This window comes from Narcine bancroftii, chromosome 2, assembly GCF_036971445.1.
Source record: "Narcine bancroftii isolate sNarBan1 chromosome 2, sNarBan1.hap1, whole genome shotgun sequence".
NCBI lineage: Eukaryota > Metazoa > Chordata > Chondrichthyes > Torpediniformes > Narcinidae > Narcine > Narcine bancroftii.
The window spans coordinates 240954949-240976238 of NC_091470.1; the positions used below are offsets into that span (position 1 = coordinate 240954949).

At 45.1% G+C, this 21290-nt stretch overlaps 1 protein-coding gene across 7 annotated transcripts in view; it reads left to right on the forward strand.

Moving 5' to 3' along the window:
* Positions 1-4182: 4182 nt before the first annotated feature.
* colec10 (collectin sub-family member 10 (C-type lectin)) overlaps positions 4183-21290 on the forward strand; it is a 94139-nt gene continuing 77031 nt past the window's right edge. For 3 of the 7 annotated variants that reach the window (XR_011352079.1, XM_069920585.1, XM_069920584.1), the window contains exon 1: positions 15333-15962. Coding sequence is in view for 6 of the 7 variants with exons in the window: in XM_069920585.1 (XP_069776686.1) it covers positions 15408-15962 (555 nt within the window). In the remaining variant the exon portion in view is untranslated. Of the gene's footprint in view, positions 4263-15332; positions 15963-21290 lie in introns of those variants that run through there. The other 4 variants (XM_069920587.1, XM_069920586.1, XM_069920582.1 and 1 more) reach the window with 4 other exon arrangements.

A 21290-nucleotide genomic window follows, 5' to 3' on the forward strand; every position in this document is an offset into this window, starting at 1 on the left:
CGAGAGTTGTGTGATTTCCTTTGCAAATTGTATGTAAATAATGAGTAAATTCCATGAAAAACCAAGATGTGATCTGCTCTCTATACTATTTCTTTGTTTTCCCTTGCAAGGTGAGCAGATAAGGCCTTGAGCTCATCCAGAAGAGATGTATTGCAGTTAATGATACTACCTTCTAGGATGCAATGGTGTGCAAATCCTGTCATAGCTTTGGAACTCAGTAAAGGGCTGGGATTTTTTTCAAATCAGGGGTGTACAGATTCGAGGTGAACCTATTGGCTCTTGTTCTTGATGGTAAAGGACACAAGTCTAATACTGTTGAATAATTCAGGAAATGCATCTTGAGGTTGGTAGGCACTGCACTAGTGTTGAAGGAAATTAATGTTTCGAGTGCCTGTGAAGTAGATTGTTTTTTTAACTGAATGGTGTGCAATGTCCAGAGTGCTGTTGATAATTCATCGATTCAGACAAGAGGAGAGATTTCCATGGCATACCTGGGTTGCAGATGGTTAAAGGTGCTTAGGATATCAGATGAGTCATTTGCCACAAAGTACCCATCTTCTGACCTATTGTCTGAGCTATGGTATTTATGTGGCTGGCCCAGATGTGTTTATGGGCAAAGGTTAATGGGGGAAACTTGCTGTTAAATGTCAGGGGTAGGTGATTAGACTCACTTCTGATGAAGATGTTGATTACCTGGCACTTCTGTGGAGCAACTATGATTTTGCCACATCAGCTCAATCAGACACATCAAAGCCACTGCCACCTCCCCCCACAATCACCGCCACCCATCTACTTTGAAAAGACCTCACAAACATTTAGGGACTGAATTCTAAACTGGCAGAACTGTCCAACAGGGTTCTCAAGCAACAGCCAGGTAAAGTTGAACTCATAGAACCCCACTTTATTGACAATGAGCAAACTTCTTCCATCACAAACTCTGGTTACACCCTGTCTTTCCAGGATTGTCTGCCTCCGTTTATGACAAAGTGCTTACAGTTTTGATCTGTTCTTGTAGTTGCGAGATCACTAAGCTCTGTTTATTGTATATTTTTATTGTTTTAGCATGCATTTAGTCATGTGTTGCAATTTCACTAAGTATCAAATCAGGTCATCTTTATTTATCATTCATACCATTCATGACAAGCTAGTTTCTCCAGGAGCATCTTTACATAAATATAAGAATACAAGTTAGAATAGTTAGAATAGAAGTTAAGCACATTAAAATATTTAGCTGCATACGATAACAGTCCACAGTGCACTATCCACATAAGTTCTGGGAATTCAGGTGCCTGATGGCTTGGAGAAAAAAACTGTTTCCAATGTGGACATTGGGACCCAAGTGGTACGGTACCTCCTATCAGATGGCAGAAGGGAGAAGAATTTACATGAGGGGTGTTTATTGCTTTTCACCTCCTGTGATGCGCTTTGGGCAGCAAACAAACTCAAAACTCGAGAAGACTGTACTACAGGCTTTAATTTGCTTAAAGTTGAACACTAGGTCTTTGTCGTCTCTGGAAGGGGCTGGCTCGAGTCTTTATATCGGCTGGTGATTGACAGCTGGCATGGTGGGGCCAGATTCCAAGGTTACTTACCTGCAGGTACAGTGGTTGCCCCCACCGTAGGCCAGTAGGATTCCGGCCAGTGTAGTTGCTGTATCGCCCTTCTTAAAAGAGTCTGGGGGGTTGTGTTCTAGGTCTTTTACAAGCTCAAGTTTTCCAGTGATCGCCTTTGTCTCTGGGACCATAACAGGGCAAGCTCCTGGTCAATGGTCAGTGGGGGCAGGGCTGCTTGAAGGTCGCACAGGTCCAGAGTGGTCAGGGTGGCTGGTGGTGCAAACAGGATGGTGCCTGACGGAGGTGTGTAGGTGCAGGGCGGGTCTGCGAGGGGTGGGTGCCTGTGGAGAGGTAGCAGGTAAGTGTTGTCCCCGGGGGGGGTGGCCCGGGGTGGCTGGGGTAAGGGGACTGGGTCCCTGTTGATGCCAGAGCCCTGGTTTAGATGGTGTCCTCCCATCCATTAGGGTACCTGATGAAGGCATAGTTTGGGTTTGCGTGACTAGGAGGTTGGATTTATGGGTCCTTGCATGCTTACGGAGGAGTACTGGTCCCGGAGATGTCCGCCATGCTGGCAGGGAGATGCCAGTCGCCGATTTCCTAGGAAAGGAGAAAAGGTGTTTGTGAGGGGTCTGATTGGTAGCCGTATGGCGTGGAGTGCCTCAGGGAGGACCTCTTGCTAATAGTTGATGGACCATCCTTTTGACCTCAGGGTCAGGAGGACTTCCTTCCAGATTACTCCATTCTCATGTCCCACCTGCTTGTTACCCTGGGGTTGTAGCTAGTCGTGTGCCTAGACACAATGCCTTGCACCACAAGGTACTGGTACAGCTCCTCACTCATGAAACTGGACCCCTGGTCACTGTGGATGAACACCGGGTATCATGTTTAGATGATGAAGATCTGTGTCAGTGCCTTGATAATGAAAGCAGTGGATGTGTCAGGAACCCCATTGTATGTGAGGAATTGAAAACAGCAGGAATAGATGAGACAATGTTAGTCTAAAACGATCTCACGAGCAGAAAACTGGGCCCAGCAGCAGGAAACTGAGCCTATATGAGCAAGTGCAGGGAGACCAATAAAGCATCAAGTATGTGTCGTTCTTCCACTCTCTACGGTAGCGTGTGCATGTGACCTTGATCGGTCCAAATGGAATTTGGACCCGAAGATGATTGATCAATCAACGCTCCATGCAGTTTCCTTGAACCCTGCAATGTTCTAGACATCACAGCCACTGGTGTGGTTCGAGCAGGCCAAAGCCCAGATCTCTGCTGATGCCACGAAGTACCACTGCGTGGTGAGCTCACTCGACTAGGACACAGCAGCGTGGCTGTTTGCCGACAAAGACTTCAGCGACCCCAGAATGTTGATGTCTGGGTGGACGTGCTCTGGAGAGTGAAAAGGGACAGCAGTTCTGTCACGGAACAGTTCACTAGGCCACGCACACAGTGAACACCAAGGCCACAACAACTGATGGAAAGGCAAGTGGACTTCGATTTCTTGGCGGTGGAAGTGGTATATAGTGCACTCTTAGTCATCCCGGAGGAGATCTTGGCCGCTGCTAGGGACACAGAAGAACCACCAGCGGCGATGTTGGAAAAACTAAGGGAGCAACTAGGCATTCTAGCCCCAACACAGTCTTCACCACACGGCCAACCCAAACATTCATCCCCAAATATCTTAAGACGTGCAAATATGTCTTTGTGCAATGGGGAGCACACGACCCGCCCGCCTCTTAGTGACCATCCGAGGGACCCTACTAAGTGACCAGACACAATGGATCCACATGCATGCTGGTCATTGGCAGTAAGGAGGGGCCCTTCACTACTGACAACCTCAAACCAGCACACTTGGACTCTAACCAACCAGTCACCACGCCGCCCCTGCGACGCAGGGGCAGGCCACCAAAATCAAAGGACCGCACTTGGATTGCCGGTTCTTCAGGAGGGGTAGCAGCCCGTTACTCGGGAGGTGACCTGATCCACAAAATGGTGGACAAACATGGCGATCTCACAAAGTCCATGCAGGCTAATGGCCTTTCTTCCTGGCCGACTACCTGTGCAGCAGGAATGCTGATCAATCAGTGGCCAGAACACCTTTGATGTTGCTTCCACCAGCAATGGTAGGAAAACTTGGCCCAGCAGTGGGAAACTGGGCCTATATAAGCAAGGGCAGGGAGAGCAATAAACCCGCCTTGATTATAACCGCATCAAGTGTTTGTCGTTCTTCCACTCTCTGCCGTAGCACGTACATGCTATAAGACTACCTTGAGACTTCAGAGAACTGCATGAGCCTTTTGGCAATCTTGCATCCTACTGATGAGCAGTGTGGTAGCTGTGGCCACATACTGTAGATATAGTAATGGGCATGCAGCTCATGCTTCTGAATTACACTGAACAGGCACAGGTCAATCAGGTTCCCATGTTTGTATTTTTGGACACTGTTGAATTTATCCTTTTTAAATAAAGCTTTATTTTATGAGCACTAAACACTTTTTCTGATGGTTCCATTAAAGTTTTAAAAAATTAACTAAATACAATCTTTTAAGTGGAAAGACTGAGCAATGTAAAACATTGGCTCAGTGCTAAAATCCAAGGCATGATAAACAAATGTCAACAATGAGTAAACACTCTGGGGAAAGAAGGGATCTGGATGTCATACCAGTTAATAAGCAGAGATAATTTCCTCCATTTTAGTCTGTTGCTTCGAGAGGTAAGCAGCCTATTTTTGTTAAAAAATGTCCAAACCTTTATTTTGTCAGAAAATTTTGGCTTGTATTCATGCAGTGTGAGTTTTCTTGCTGTGAGCTCTGAATAAGAAAGAATGCAGGAAGTAGCTAGCGACTCATATGCTCTTTAGTTTTTTTATTTACTATTAACTTTCAGATTGCTCAAGAGTGATTTTAATGAATAATCTATTGCCTAACAAAAATTTTTGGAAAAACTGCAACGAGTTTTGGTTTCACAAACATATTTATGTGTTTATTTTTCATTACTTTCATGGGATTACTCACTGCCTTTAATACATCAGTTTTTTGTGTGTATAGAATTATTGGTGAAACTCGATGATCAAAGTGAAGGAAAAGGGCTGGTCAGGATTTATTATCATGAAATTTGTTTCTTTGTGGCAGTATCATAGCACAAACATATTATAACCTTCTTACAATGAACCTTCTTTGGTTCATTGATTATTCAGGAATCTGATGGCAGTGGGGAAAGAAGCTGTCCTTGTGCCATTGAGTGCTCGTCTTTAGGCTCCTGAACCTTTTTCCTGATGGTAGTAGAGTTAAGAGGGCACGGCCTGAGGTTAGAGGCTGTTTTTTTAAGACACTGCCTCTTATAGATGTCCTCAATGGAGTGACATCTGGTGCCTGTGATGTTGCAGGCTGAGTTAACAACCCTCCAGAGTTTATCCTTGTCCTGAGATTTGGCGCCTTCATACCAGTGATGCAACCAGCCGGTATGCTCTCCACAGTACATCTGTAGAAGTTTAGAGAGTCTTTGATGACATTCTGAACCGCTTCCGACTCCTCACAAAATGTAGCTGCTGGTGAGCCTTCTTTGCAATTGCATCAATATGGAGGCTCCGGGTCAGATCCTCTGAGATGTTGACATCCAGGAATTTGATCTTGACCCTCTCCACTACTGAGTCCTTGATGACGACTGAGTCATGTTCCCTGACTTCCTCTAGAAGTCCACAATCATCTCCTTGGTTTTGCTGATGTTGAGCGCAAGGTTGTTGCCATTACACCATTCAACGACCTTCTGTCTCCCTCCTGTACACTTCCTCATTGGCATTTGTGATTCTGCCAACAACTGTAGTGTCATCAGCAAACTTGTAGATGGCATTGGAATTGTGCCTGGCCACACAGTCATGGGTGTATAATGAGTAGAACAGTGTGCCTATGTTGATGATCAGTGAGGAGATGTTGCCAATTAATACTGACTATGGTCTTCTAATGAGAAAGTCACGATTCCAGTTGTGTGTGGGGGTGGGGGGGTACTAGAGTTTGTAGCTTCTTGACCAGCACTGAGGGAATAATGGTATTGTAGTTGATGAAGAGCAGCTGTATGTATCAATTGCTGTTTTTGAGGTGATTTCGAGCTGAGTGGAGAGCCAGCAATATTGTATCTGCTGTGGAGTGATTGTGACAATAGGCGAATTGCAGTGGGTCCAGATCTTTAGTTAGGTACATGTTCATTCTGGCCATGACCCTTGGAAAAAATTCTGACTCTACTGTTACGAGCCCAGAGGACCCCAAAATCCAGCAGCAATAGATATTCACCAAGACAAACAAAACTTAAACAAAAGTTGCTTTTAATTATCTTTAAACTTGAAAACCTTACAAAGCCGTCCTGTCCAGAGAAGAAACAAGCCTTCCGTCGCGCATGCAGCCATCTTCAGCGCAAACTCCGGGAGATCCAAAATGAGTGGTGGACTAGCCTCGCCAAACGAACCCAGCTCAGCGCGGACATTGGCGACTTCAGGGGTTTCTACGAGGCTCTAAAGGCTGTGTACGGCCCCTCACCCCAAGTCCAAAGCCCGCTGCGCAGCTCAGACGGCAAAGTTCTCCTCAGCGACAAGATCTTCATCCTCAACCGATGGTCAGAACACTTCCAATCTCTTTTCAGTGCCAACCGCTCAGTCCAAGATTCCGCCCTGCTCCAGCTCCCTCAACAGCCCCTAAGGCTAGAGCTGGATGAGGTTCCCACCCTGGATGAGACATATAAGGCAATCGAACAACTGAAAAGTGGCAAAGCAGCAGGTATGGATGGAATCCCCACAGAAGTCTGGAAGGCTGGCGGCAAAACTCTGCATGCCAAACTCCATGAGTTTTTCAAGCTTTGTTGGGACCAAGGTAAACTGCCTCAGGATCTTCGTGATGCCACCATCATCACTCTGTACAAAAACAAAGGCGAGAAATCAGACTGCTCAAACTACAGGGGAATCACGTTGCTCTCCATTGCAGGCAAAATCTTCGCTAGGATTCTACTAAATAGAATAATACCTAGTGTCGCCGAGAATATTCTCCCAGAATCACAGTGCGGCTTTCGCGCAAACAGAGGAACTACTGACATGGTCTTTGCCCTCAGACAGCTCCAAGAAAAATGCAGAGAACAAAACAAAGGACTCTACATCACCTTTGTTGACCTCACCAAAGCCTTCGACACCGTGAGCAGGAAAGGGCTTTGGCAAATACTAGAGCGCATCGGATGTCCCCCAAAGTTCCTCAACATGATTATCCAACTGCACGAAAACCAACAAGGTCGGGTCAGATACAGCAATGAGCTCTCTGAACCCTTCTCCATTAACAATGGCGTGAAGCAAGGCTGTGTTCTGGCACCAACCCTCTTTTCAATCTTCTTCAGCATGATGCTGAACCAAGCCATGAAAGACCCCAACAATGAAGACGCTGTTTACATCCGGTACCGCACGGATGACAGTCTCTTCAATCTGAGGCGCCTGCAAGTTCACACCAAGACACAAGAGAAACTTGTCCGTGAACTACTCTTTGCAGACGATGCCGCTTTAGTTGCCCATTCAGAGCCAGCTCTTCAGCGCTTGACGTCCTGCTTTGCGGAAACTGCCAAAATGTTTGGCCTGGAAGTCAGCCTGAAGAAAACTGAGGTCCTCCATCAGCCAGCTCCCCACCATGATTACCAGCCCCCCCACATCTCCATTGGGCACACAAAACTCAAAACGGTCAACCAGTTTACCTATCTCGGCTGCACCATTTCATCAGATGCAAGGATCGACAATGAGATAGACAACAGACTCGCCAAGGCAAATAGCACCTTTGGAAGACTACACAAAAGAGTCTGGAAAAACAACCAACTGAAAAACCTCACAAAGATAAGCGTATACAGAGCCGTTGTCATACCCACACTCCTGTTCGGCTCCGAATCATGGGTCCTCTACCGGCACCACCTACGGCTCCTAGAACGCTTCCACCAGCGTTGTCTCCGCTCCATCCTCAACATCCATTGGAGCGCTTACATCCCTAACGTCGAAGTACTCGAGATGGCAGAGGTCGACAGCATCGAGTCCACGCTGCTGAAGATCCAGCTGCGCTGGATGGGTCACGTCTCCAGAATGGAGGACCATCGCCTTCCCAAGATCGTGTTATATGGCGAGCTCTCCACTGGCCACCGTGACAGAGGTGCACCAAAGAAAAGGTACAAGGACTGCCTAAAGAAATCTCTTGGTGCCTGCCACATTGACCACCGCCAGTGGGCTGATATCGCCTCAAACCGTGCATCTTGGCGCCTCACAGTTTGGCGGGCAGCAACCTCCTTTGAAGAAGACCGCAGAGCCTACCTCACTGACAAAAGGCAAAGGAGGAAAAACCCAACACCCAACCCAAACCAACCAATTTTCCCCTGCAACCGCTGCAATCGTGTCTGCCTGTCCCGCATCGGACTTGTCAGCCACAAACGAGCCTGCAGCTGACGTGGACTTTTTACCCCCTCCATAAATCTTCGTCCGCGAAGCCAAGCCAAAGAAAAGAAACTTGAAAACAGAATCACACTTTAACTTATCATGATTGACTTAACTAACCTAACTTAACCCCCTTCTAATTCTAAGTGCAGGTGTATGTAATGTGTGTGTAAGTTCAGAAAAGTTCTTTGATTCAGTCCAATTTCACTTCTCATTCCTCCAAGTTCACTGGTTGCAGGCAATTCATATACCATGCACAGAATTTAACCTTTATAAAGTTCACCAGGCTTTGGTGCTTGAAAGGTAAATGGTTACCGCTCAGGAAGGTTCTTGTCAGTTTTCAGAGAGAGATTTGCTGTTCCAGGATATGCACAATTGATTTACCTCCATCAGCCACTTCAGTGTCTTGCTAACAAAACTTTCCCCTTCAGAGTGCTCCAGATGATAACCTCTTTCTTTCAGGTCACCACAGAGTTCCTTCTTGTTTCTCATTCCAATTCTCTCCTCTTGCATGATCCACAAGGGCTTTGACCAGGCTAAACAAAGCTCTTACAAACCATCTTCCAAATGGGGTTTTCCAGAAGCTTGTCCTGTTCCTGTCCCAGTCCCAGTCCCATTTGCTGGCTGTAGGACTGATCTCTCTCGCTGTCTCTCACTCTCTCTCGCTCGCTCTCACTCTCTCTCGTTCACTCTCTCTCTCTCTCTCTCACTCTCTCTCTCTTGCTTGCTCTCTCTCGCTCTCACTCTCTCTCGCTCTCTCTCTTTTGCTCTCTCTCTCTCGCTCTCTCTCTCTCTCTCAAAAAACTGCTTGGAAAACCACATGACCCTCTTAGAACAGCTCCAGATGATCTGTGGCTCCGACAAGCTCTTTCATCCGTTGCCTTTTTGTAAACAACAATCCATTAGTGAAGTCTCTTGGTCGCTCTTGCAAAAGCTTGGTCGCTCTTGGAGCCGATATGTCTAGCATTAGCAGAGCTCCAGTATTTCAAATAAGATCTGTTTTAAAGTGTTTGAATGTAACCTACTCTTAACAAACCTTTCCCAATTTATCTCCCAAAAACACATCGATTTACTCTGTCACACTTTCCCCCTTTAAAGGAATTTTAACTCTTTGAGTTAAAATTCAGTTGTAACTAAACTGTCTTTAAAATCACAAAGGAGATAAAAATACACAATATATAATAAGTTACAACGAAGTAATCCAAAGTTGAGTATATTTTTCTATATACTCTGTTTGTCAAAATGTTGAAATTGAATATAATCTGCTATCACATTATTTGTACCTCTGATATGACTAATTTGCAGGTTATATTCTTGCAATATTAAACTCCAGTTTAACAATCTTTTTTTTTCCAAAAACATAAGAGGATTGTGTTCAGTAAATATCACAATTGGTTCATGAGAGGAACCAAGATGTACATCAAAATTCTGCAGAGCTAATATGATAGACAACAGTTCTTTATCTTTTTTAAATTTTTTTTATTTTTCACACTATGAATCATATTGACCAAAATACACATAAACATTTCCCTCTTGAATATACACAGTGTCATTTTCTCCCCTTTTTCCCCTTCCTCCTTCCCACCCTCTCCCCACCCACACAACGTTCAACATATATGATACATTTAACCCATTAAACAATGTCATCACACAATGAAATAAACAAGAAAATCGTATCAACTACTTTTACACATTGGGTCAGTTAATTTTTTCTTCTTCTCATTCTGTCATTTTCGGGGGTGGAGGTTTGCAGTAGGACTTCTCTGTTGTGTTTCACGTACGGTTCCCAAATTTGTTCAAATACTGTGATGTTTTTTCTTAAATTGTATGTTATTTTTTCCAATGGAATACATTTATTCATTTCTATGTACCATTGCTGTATTCTCAGGCTATCTTCTGATTTCCATGTTGACATAATACATTTTTTTGCTACAGCTAAGGCTATCATAATAAATCATTTTTGTACTCCATCCAAATCGAGGCCAAGTTCTTTACTTCTTATATTCTTCTTTGGCTTGGCTTCGCGGACGAAGATTTATGGAGGGGGTAAAAGTCCACGTCAGCTGCAGGCTCGTTTGTGGCTGACAAGTCCGATGCGGGACAGGCAGACACGGTTGCAGCGGCTGCAGGGGAAAATTGGTTGGTTGGGGTTGGGTGTTGGGTTTTTCCTCCTTTGCCTTTTGTCAGTGAGGTGGGCTCTGCGGTCTTCTTCAAAGGAGGTTGCTGCCCGCCAAACTGTGAGGTGCCAAGATGCACGGTTTGAGGCGATATCAGCCCACTGGCGGTGGTCAATGTGGCAGGCACCAAGAGATTTCTTTAGGCAGTCCTTGTACCTTTTCTTTGGTGCACCTCTGTCACGGTGGCCAGTGGAGAGCTCGCCATATAACACGATCTTGGGAAGGCGATGGTCCTCCATTCTGGAGACGTGACCCACCCAGCGCAGTTGGATCTTCAGCAGCGTGGGCTCGATGCTGTCGACCTCTGCCATCTCGAGTACTTTGACGTTAGGGATGAAAGCGCTCCAATGGATGTTGAGGATGGAGCGGAGACAACGCTGGTGGAAGCGTTCTAGGAGCCGTAGGTGATGCCGGTAGAGGACCCATGATTCGGAGCCGAACAGGAGTGTGGGTATGACAACGGCTCTGTATACGCTTATCTTTGTGAGGTTTTTCAGTTGGTTGTTTTTCCAGACTCTTTTGTGTAGTCTTCCAAAGGCGCTATTTGCCTTGGCGAGTCTGTTGTCTATCTCATTGTCGATCCTTGCATCTGATGAAATGGTGCAGCCGAGATAGGTAAACTGGTTGACCATTTTGAGTTTTGTGTGCCCGATGGAGATGTGGGGGGGCTGGTAGTCATGGTGGGGAGCTGGCTGATGGAGGACCTCAGTTTTCTTCAGGCTGACTTCCAGGCCAAACATTTTGGCAGTTTCCGCAAAGCAGGACGTCAAGCGCTGAAGAGCTGGCTCTGAATGCCAGCTCTTCTTATATTACTTAGAAGAAAAATCTCTGGAGTTTTTGGTATGTTGCTTTTTGTGATTTTATTTAATACCTGATTTAGATCTTCCCAAAACTTTTCCACTTTCTCACATGCCCAAATAGCATGTACTGTTGTTCCCATTTCCTTCTTACAGCCAAAACATCTATTTGATACTGTTGGGTCCCATTTATTTAACTTTTGGGGCATGGTGTATAGCCTGTGTAACCAATTATATTGTATCATGCGTAACCTCGTGTTTATTGTATTTCTCATAGTTCCGGAGCATAGCTTTTCCAATGTTTCATTCTTTATCTTTATGTTTAGATCTTGTTCCCACTTTTGTTTGGGTTTTTAGTTTATTTCATCGTTCTCTTTCTCTTGCAGTTTGATGTACATGTTTGTTATAAATCTTTTAATTATCATTGTGTCTGTAATCACATATTCAAAATTGCTTCCTTCTGGTAACCTCAGCCTGCTTCCCAATTTGTCCTTCAAGTAGGTTTTCAGTTCGTGGTATGCAAACATCGTACTGTGTGTTATACCATATTTGTACTTCATTTGTTCAAAAGATAATAATTTATTTCCCGTAAAACAATTTTCTATTCTTTTGATCCCTTTTCTCTCCCATTCTCTAAAGGAAAGGTTATCTATTGTGAAAGGGATTAGTTGATTTTGCGTCAATATTAATTTTGGTAGCTGATAATTTGTTTTTTCTTTTCTACTTGAATCTTCTTCCAAATGTTGAGCAGATGGTGCAGTACTGGTGAATTCCTATGTTGCACCAGCTTTTCATCCCACTGATATAGTATATGTTCAGGTACCTTCTCCCCTATTTTATCTAGCTCTAATTTGGTCCAATCTGGTTTTTCTCTTGTTTGATAAAAATCTGATAGGTATCTTAATTGTGCTGCTCTATAATAATTCTTAAAGTTTGGTAGTTGTAAGCCTCCTTGTTTGTACCATTCTGTTAATTTGTCTAGTGCTATCCTCGGTTTACCCCCTTTCCATAAGAATTTCCTTATTATTTAGCTCCTTGAAGAATTTCTCTGTCAGGTGAATTGGTAATGATTGAAATAGGTATTGTATCCTTGGGAAGATATTCATTTTAATGCAATTTACCCTTCCTATCAATGTTAGTGGTAAATCTTTCCAATGTTCTAAGTCATCTTGTAATTTCTTCATTAATGGCTGATAATTTAATTTGTATAGATGGCCTAGATTATTATCTAGTTGAATACCTAGGTATCGGATTGCTTGTGTTTGCCATTTAAATGGTGATTCTTTCTTAAACTTTGTGAAATCTGCATTATTCATTGGCATCGCTTCACTTTTATTTGCGTTGATCTTGTACCCCGATACTTCTCCATATTCCTTCAATTTCTTATGTAATTTTTTTATTGATTATTCTGGTTCTGTTAAGTATACTATGATGTCATCTGCAAATAGACTGATTTTATATTCCTTCTCTTTTATTTTTGTCCCTCTTATTTTCTGTTCTTATCAGTTCTGCTAGTGGTTCTATTGCTAAAGCGAACAGTGAGGGAGATAGTGGACATCCCTGCCTAGTTGACCTGCTTAATTTAAATTGGTTTGATATATATCCATTTACTGTCACCTTCGCCAATGGTTCCTTATATAATACTTTAATCCAATTAATATATTTCTCTGGTAGGTTGATCCTCTGTAGTACTTTGAATAAATAATTCCATTCTACTCTGTCAAAGGCTTTCTCTGCATCGAAGGCAATCGCCACTGTTGGCGTCTTGTTTCCTTGTACTGTATGGATTAAGTTAATGAACTTACAGTTATTGTCCATTGTTCGTCTTTTCTTAATAAATCCAGTTTGATCGAGTTTTACTATTTTTGGTACACAGTCGGCCAATCTGTTTGCTAATAGTTTAGCTATTATCTTATAATCTGTGTTGAGTAGAGATATTGGTCTATACGATGCTGGTGTTAGTGGATCTTTCCCTGTCTTTGGTATTACTGTAATTATTGCTGTTTTGCATGAATCTGGCATGTTTTGTGTTTCTTCAATCTGGTTCATTACTTCCAGGAGAGGATGAATTAATAAGTCTTTAAATGTTTTATAGAATTCTATTGGGAGTGTGTCCTCTCCCGGCGTTTTATTGTTCAGTAGTTTTTTTTATATATCCTGTATTTCCTCTATTTCAAATGATTTTATTAATTTGTTTTGCTCATCTTCTTGCAATTTTGGTAGTTCAATTTTAGCTAGGAACTCATCTATTTTGTCTTCTTTCCCTTCGTTCTTATTTCGATATAATTGCTCGTAGAATTTCTTGAAGTTTTCATTGATCTCCGTTGGGTTATACATAATTTGTTCGTCCTTTTTCCTTGATGCCAATACCATTCTTTTAGTTTGTTCTGTTTTAAGCTGCCAAGCTAGTATTTTGTGCATTTTTTCTCCTAGCTCATAAAACTTCTGTTTTGTCTTCATTATGTTCTTCTCCACTTTGTACGTTTGTAGTGTTTTATTTTTTGTCTGCCAATTCTCTTCTTTTTGTTGTATCTTCCCTTGTTGCTAATTCTTTTTCTGTACTTGCTATTTCCCTTTCCAGCTGTTCTATTTCCCGATTGTAGCCCTTCTTCATCTTAGTTAAATAACTTATTATCTGCCCTCTGATAAACGCTTTCATTGCATCCCATAGTATAAATTTATCTTTCACTGATTCTGTATTTATTTCAAAGTACATTTTAATTTGTCGCTCAATGAATCTCTAAAATCCTGTCTTTTAAGTAGTATGGAGTTTAATCTCCATCTATACGTTGTCCGTGTGATGTCCTCCAGCTCTATTGCTTATAACAGGGGTGAGTGATCCGATAACAATCTAGCTTTATATTCCGTTTTTCTAACTCTCCCTTGGATGTGGGCTGACAACAGGAACAGGTCTATCCTTGAGTGTGTTTTATGTCTACCCGAATAATATAAGTATTCCTTCTCCTTTGGGTGTTGTCTCCTCCATATATCCAAAAGTTGCATTTCCTGCATCGATTTAACCATAAATTTGGTTACTTTGTTCTTTCTGCTAGTCTTTTTTCCAGTTTTATTCATCTTTGAGTCCAAATTAAGGTTAAAGTCCCCTCCTATCAGTATATTCCCCTGCGTATCTGCAATCTTCAAAAAGATATCTTGCATAAATTTTTGATCCTCTTCATTAGGTGCATATACATTGAGCAAATTCCAAAATTCTAAATATATCTGACACAACAGTTCTTTTTCAATAGTGGAATAATTCCTTTGATGAACATTGAATTTTTTTGTAAAGTAGGCAACTGGATGTCAATTTCATTGTTTTTGTAATAAAACTGCACTTGCTGCTCCCTCACTGTTATCCACTGCAAAAAAAATGGATTGTCAAAATCAGGAGATTTTAACACAGGGCAATGGCATAGTATCTCCTTTAAATTTTCCAAAGCTGTCTGAAAAACTTGAGTCCATATAAATTTCTCTCCTTTCTTCAAATGGTTGGTTAAAGGAAACACAAACTCAGAAAATTTCTGCAAAATTTCCTATAATATCCTGCCATTCCTAAAAACTTTCTCACTGCTTTCTTGCCATTGGGAATAGGAAACTCAGAAATTGCATTCATCTTAGCTTGAATAGGTACAACTTTGCTATGACCAACTACATGACCCAAGTATGTTTCAGTGGCATCTGCAAATTCGCTTTTTGCTAAATTAACAGTTAAGTTTGCTTTGGATAATCTTGCAGACAATTTGTCCAATTCCCTTAGATGTTCTTCCCATGTGTCACTTTTTGTGATCAAGTCATCATTATAAGCATCTGTGTGTGTTAACCTTTGGATTACTGAATTAATCATCCTTCGGAATTTTGCAGGGACATTTTTCATGACAAAAGGGAACACATACTCATATAAACTGGATGGAGTTACAAAAGCTGAAATATTCTTCCCTCTCTCAGTTAAAGGCACACACCAGTAACCCTTCAACAAATCCAACTTAGTCAGAAATTTAGCTTTCCCAATTTTATCAATACAGTCACCTATTCTCAGAATAGGATAAGCATTTGTTTTAGTTACTGAATTAACCTTCCTTTAATCGGTACTGAACCTAACAGTTCCATCTGGAACTCCAATTGGAGTTCGACAGGTGCACAGATATCATGGTTTCTTTAAGGTTACCCTCTGTGATAGTACAGATCTATCACCAATGTACATAGTGTATATAGTTACTGTATCTAGACTGTGCTTACAGCGATTGGCTGAGAGCTAAGCCACACCTATTGTCTGGGCTTTAAAGGGTTGTGTCTCTAGCCAGGTCGGATCATTCCGGACTGGTCGGCCACCTGTGAAGAGCTCCGGTCTTTTGCTAATAAAAGCCTTGGTTTGGATCAACAAGTCTTTGGTTCTTTCGACGAGCTCTACAATTTTATTAGAAAAAAAAGAATTTTTTTTGAAAGGGATGGAGCGTTTAACTCGGCCAGAAAAACTTGATATCGATCCACAGTCAGCTACAGCCTTCAAAGCCTTTAACTTCTGGCTGCTGAACTTTGAAAACTTCCTGAGACTCATTGAGGTGGAGGAGGATAACCAGCGTCTAACAGCATTGCTGTCTATGGTGTCCTTGAGAGTCTACGAGAACATCCAGGATGAGACCACTTACACCGCAGCCATAAAGGTACTGAAAGAACTGTATAATCAACCGGTGAACAGAGTTCATGCCCGGCTCGTGCTTGCTTCGAGGAAGCAACAGCCCAACGAGTCCAGCAGGGCATATTTACAAGTATTAAAGGCATTGGGCAAGGACTGTAACTGTGTGGACAAAACTGCTGCCGAGATCACAAATGATCTCGTCCGGGATGCCTATGTGGCCAGGCTCCGATCGAATGAAGTGAGGCTGCGCTTGCTCGAACAAGGGGTAGAAAAACTAGAGGACGTGGCCCGGATTGCAATCACAATGGAGGATGCAGCCTTAAAGTCCACTGAGCTCTCTCGGGACTGGACCCCTCGTTCTGATGTGAGTAGAGTGCCCTTCTACCCGACCACCCCCCGAGATACTGACGGCCTGTCGGCTGCTGCTACCCTGCCCCGTGCGAACCCAAAATGTTATTTCTGCGGGAGGGACAAGCACAGCAGGTCCCAGTGCCCAGCAAGAAATGCCAGGTGCCAGAAGTGCCTTAAAAAGGGCTATTTTGCTGCAGTCTGTAGGTCTAAAATGGCCGCCAGCAAACACAGTGCCTCGTGTGAAGCCCAATCGCCACTATCCCATTCAAACTCTTCTTCCCCAGAGCTCTCGTCCAATGAGAGCGAGGGCTCCCCTGCACGGCAACGCCTGACGTCACGGAGACGCCGAACCCGGAAGGGGCAGCCCACCCTCGCAACCATGGTGTTGGCCCGCCTCTCGCCCCCGTGCGGAACACTCGACACTACCGCCGCTGCTGCCGCCGCCACAGACACCCCCAGGGCCGACGCTACCGCCGCTGCTGCCGCCGCCACAGACACTCCCGGGGCCGACGCTACCGCCGCTGCTACCACTGCCACAGCCACCCCCGCGGCCAACCAGGTGCTCACCCTAGAGTCCATCGCCGACGACCGCCAGGGCCCGACCGCCGCGACCAACGACCTACCCACCGCCAATCGCGAGCAACTACAAACCCCACGACTTACCATTCACCCACCAACGCCGCCACAACAGCACTTCCGGGAGGACCTCCAACCTGCTCCTCGAGCGTTGACTACGTCATCCCGTGGCATGACGTCATCCCGTGGCGTGACGTCATCCCGTTGCGTGACGTCATCGCGCAAAACTCCCCTGTCAACTGCTTCAATAACACTAAACCAGCAATGCTCTCATCCCCTCACCAGAGCAATGGAACTGATTAAAGTGCATGGACACTACAGCAATTGCTTATTTGACTCTGGGTCAACTGATATTTTTATCCAGCCAGATCTGGCTCTCCGTTGGGGACTTGACATTATCCCCACTACCCAGAGGATCTCATTAGCGACGAGGTCGCACTCGACTAGGATAAAGGGGTATTGCATCGCCACGCTGGAAGTACGGGGCGTAATGGTCACCCACTTCAAATTATTCGTCCTTCCCCAATTGTGCGCCCCAGTGTTGCTGGGATTAGACTTCCAGTGTCAGTTCCAAACGGTGTCCCTACACTTTGGGGGACCCCACGCCCCCCTCTCGGTCTGCCATCGCCCCACCCCCGAAGCACCCGAGCAACCCGCCCCCGTGCCGCGGGGCCAATCCTGCGGCCTTTCCACACTCCGGATTGCCCCGCCAGCATTCTTCACAAACCTCACCCCTGGCTGGAAGCCTGTGGCCACCAAAAGTCGGCAATATAGTTACGAAAACAGGCAATTCATTAGGAGTGAGGTGCGTAGATTGCTGGATGAGGGCATCATCGAACCCAGTTCAAGCCCCTGGAGAGCCCAGGTGGTGGTTGTCAAGAATGGGGAAAAACTACGGATGGTGGTCGACTATAGCCAGACCATTAACCGCTTCACGCATCTGGATGCGTACCCCCTACCACGCATCACGGATGTGGTGAACCAGATCGCCCAATACCGCATTTTCTCCACTATTGACCTACGTTTGGCCTACCACCAGCTCCCGATCCGCTGCGAGGACCGACCATTCACGGCCTTTGAAGCAAATGGGCGGCTATATCAATTTCTCAGGGTACGAGAAATTTGGGGTCACGAATGGTGTCGCGGTCTTCCAGCGGGAAATGGACAGGATGGTGGACCAGAACGGGCTAACCGCTACCTTCCGTATCTGGACAATATCACCATCTGCGGCCACGACATGCAGGACCACGATGCCAACCTATACAAATTTCTTCAAACTGCCCGTCGGCTGAACCTGACTTACAATTTGGACAAGTGTGTCTTCCGGACCACACGACTCGCTATTCTAGGTTTGTGGTGGAGAACGGGATAGTCATGCCAGATCCTGACCGCATGTGTCCCCTAATGGACTTACCCCCGCCACATACCCAGAAAGCTCTCAAACGTTGCCTGGGCCTTTTCTCGTATTACGCCCAATGGGTTCCACACTACGCCAACAAGGCGCGTCCTCTTATCAAGACCACCTCCTTTCCCCTCTCGACCGAAGCCACAGCGGCTTTCAATCGAATCAAATCCGACATCGCTGCTGCGACGCTACACGCGATCGATGAGTCTGTCCCGTTTCAAGTCGAGAGCGATGCATCCGACTTCGCCCTGGCAGCCACCTTGAACCAGGCCGGTCAGACTGCAGCCTTCTTCTCCAGAACCCTCCAGGGTCCGGAGAGTAGACACTCCTCGATCGAGAAGGAGGCCCAGGCCATAGTTGAAGCGGTGCGTCGTTGGAGACATTACCTCGCTGGGAGGCGCTTTACACTGTTGACTGATCAACGCGCGGTCTCCTTCATGTTCAGCAAAACCCAGCGTGGTAAGATAAAAAACGACAAAATCGCCAGATGGAGAATCGAACTCTCCACCTTTAACTATGACATCCTGTACCGGCCTGGTAAGCTCAACGACCCGCCTGACGCGCTCTCCAGGGGGACGTGCGCCAGCATACAGATGGACAGACTACGGAAACTCCATGAGGCGCTCTGTCATCCAGGGGTCACTAGGTTTTCTCACTTTGTCAAGGTGCGCAACTTACTCTACACAGTCGAGGAGATCCGCTCCATGACCTGAGCCTGTTCGGTGTGCGCTGAATGCAAGCCCCACTTCTTCCGTCCGGATAACTCCCACGTTATCAAAGCCACCCGCCCCTTCGAGCGTCTTAGCGTAGACTTTAAGGGGCCCCTACCGTCGACCAACCATAATACCTACATCCTTACAGCTATTGACGAGTACTCCCGCTTCCCATTCGCTGTGGCCTGCCCAGACACCACTGCCACCTCAGTGATACAGGCCCTTCACAGTATTTTCACCATCTTCGGGTACCCCAATTCCATCCACAGTGATAGGGGGTCCTCATTCATGAGCGCAGAGCTGCGACAGTACCTTCTGGAGTGTGGTATTGCTTCAAGCAGGACCACGAGCTATAACCCACACGGTAACGGCCAGGTCGAGAGGGAGAATGCCACCATATGGAGAGCGGTTACACTGGCTCTCCGGTCTAAAGGTCTCCCCACCTCTCACTGGCAGGAGGTTCTCACTAGTGCCTTACACTCCATCCGCTCCCTCCTATGTACTGCAACAAATGCCACCCCCCACGAAAGGATGTTCCTTTTCCTGAGGAAATCCGAATCAGGAACCACTGTACCGGCATGGCTCACCGTCCCTGGCCCCGTCCTTTTGCGACGCCACGTCCGGCACTCAAAGAACGACCCCTTGGTCGACCGAGTGACTCTACTCCACGCGAACCCACATTACGCCTACGTTGAGTTCCCAGACAGGTGGGAGGACGCTGTTTCGGTGCGGGACCTAGCTCAGGACGCTGTAGACCCAGCAAACCCCCCAACCCAACCTTCCCCAACACTTTATTCTCCAGGCCCTGTGCCGCAACAGAAGGACCAACAGCACCCCAATGACCCGGGCCACCCTGCCGACAACACGACTGGGGAATTGAGCGACGGAGCAGTCGCACCCGACGAGCCCTCTGGCGACACCACTCCAGCGACCCCAATCCCGGCCCCACGGCGGTCACGCCGGATGGTCAGACCCCCTGATCGCTACAGTCCTTGACCTACCCCTTCCTTTCATTCTCTCCCTCGTTTTTGTTTTTTTTTCCCAGGGTCAGTTCTCCAAGAAGGGGTGAATGTGATAGTACAGATCTATCACCAATGTACATAGTGTATATAGTTACTGTATCTAGACTGTGCTTACAGCGATTGGCTGAGAGCTAAGCCACGCCTACTGTCTGGGCCTTAAAGGGTTGTGTCCCTAGCCAGGTCGGATCATTCCGGACTGGTCGGCCACCTGTGAAGAGCTCCGGTCTTTTGCTAATAAAAGCCTTGGTTTGGATCAACAAGTCTTTGGTTCTTTCGACGAACTCTACACCCTCACAAGATTCTGTTTCCATTAACTTCCTCAACCCTGTCAACAACTAACATCTGAGACAGATTGTTCTGCACTACCCTTTTTCCTCTAAATAAGGTTTCAACAATTCACCCTTTATCCACAAGCCATTTCTTTAATTTCCTGTTCATTTACTGGTTTGTCCCTTAAGTCAACAAGATCTGTATCTATTTCCTGTTGCTGAATTAACTCTTCCCTTGACAAAGAGAAATCCTCACTCTCACAATTACCCTGCTCTTTCAAAATTATTTCTGAAGCACGAAGCAAGTCTCTATCAACTGGATCTTCCTTAGCTCTCATCAATTTCTTAAACAAAGACCTTGTTAGAGCACATGCAGGATATAATCTTACAATCCTCTTCAACCTCATCCATACTAGGCCGATTTGTTAATCTCATACTGACCCAACTTTATCCTCTGTCAAATCATTCTCTAATAAAAATGAGACACCCTGCATGGGTAACTTTGAAATTACTCCTCCTACAACAGGTCCTTTAACTAATTCTGAATTCAGCACTCCACCTCACCTCCAACACCTTTAATCAAAGTTGTCTCCCTGTGTCAGTTCTTTGATCCAGAGATAAAATCCCTTGTACCAACAATGACTGAGCAGCCCCAGTATCTCTAAGTGTTTTAACTGGAACCTGTGATTCTCCCTCCTTTACTGAAACCAAGCCCTCTGACACAAAAGATTTGAAAACATCCATGACACCTTTACCAGTTTGGAACATCTGCTCTCCTTAAATTCCACTGTCTGAATACATGCTTCTGGTAAAACCCGCTTTTCTCATCTCTTTTTCAATACAAGGCAATTCACAATAACATGACCAGGTTTCTGACAAAAATGACATACAAATCCAGATGTTCTGTCCTTTCCCACATTACCTTCATCTTTTCTCTTAACATTCTCTCCAGACTTAATTTCATGTTTACTCATCTGCTCCACATAAACCTTCTGAATAGGCTTATTAATCTGTTCCACGTTAACTTTCTGAACAGGTGTACTATTCTGAAATGTATTTTTGTGAATTAGGGCAAATTCGTCCACTAATCTAGCCGTTTTCCACCACATCTCTACGTCTCTCTCATCCAGGTGTAATCCAGATTCTATGTTTTCACCAAACTCCTAAGTTTTTGTCTATATGCTTCTGGAACCAACTCAAAAGCTTTCAATACTGCTTGTTTAATAGTATCAGAATTTGCCACTTTCTCTGTAGTCAATGTTGAATGTTGAATTGAATTGATATTTTATGAGCCAAAAACTACACAGCTATGGACTGAGAGCTGAGAAGGTAACCCACACTGATCTGTCTGAACTG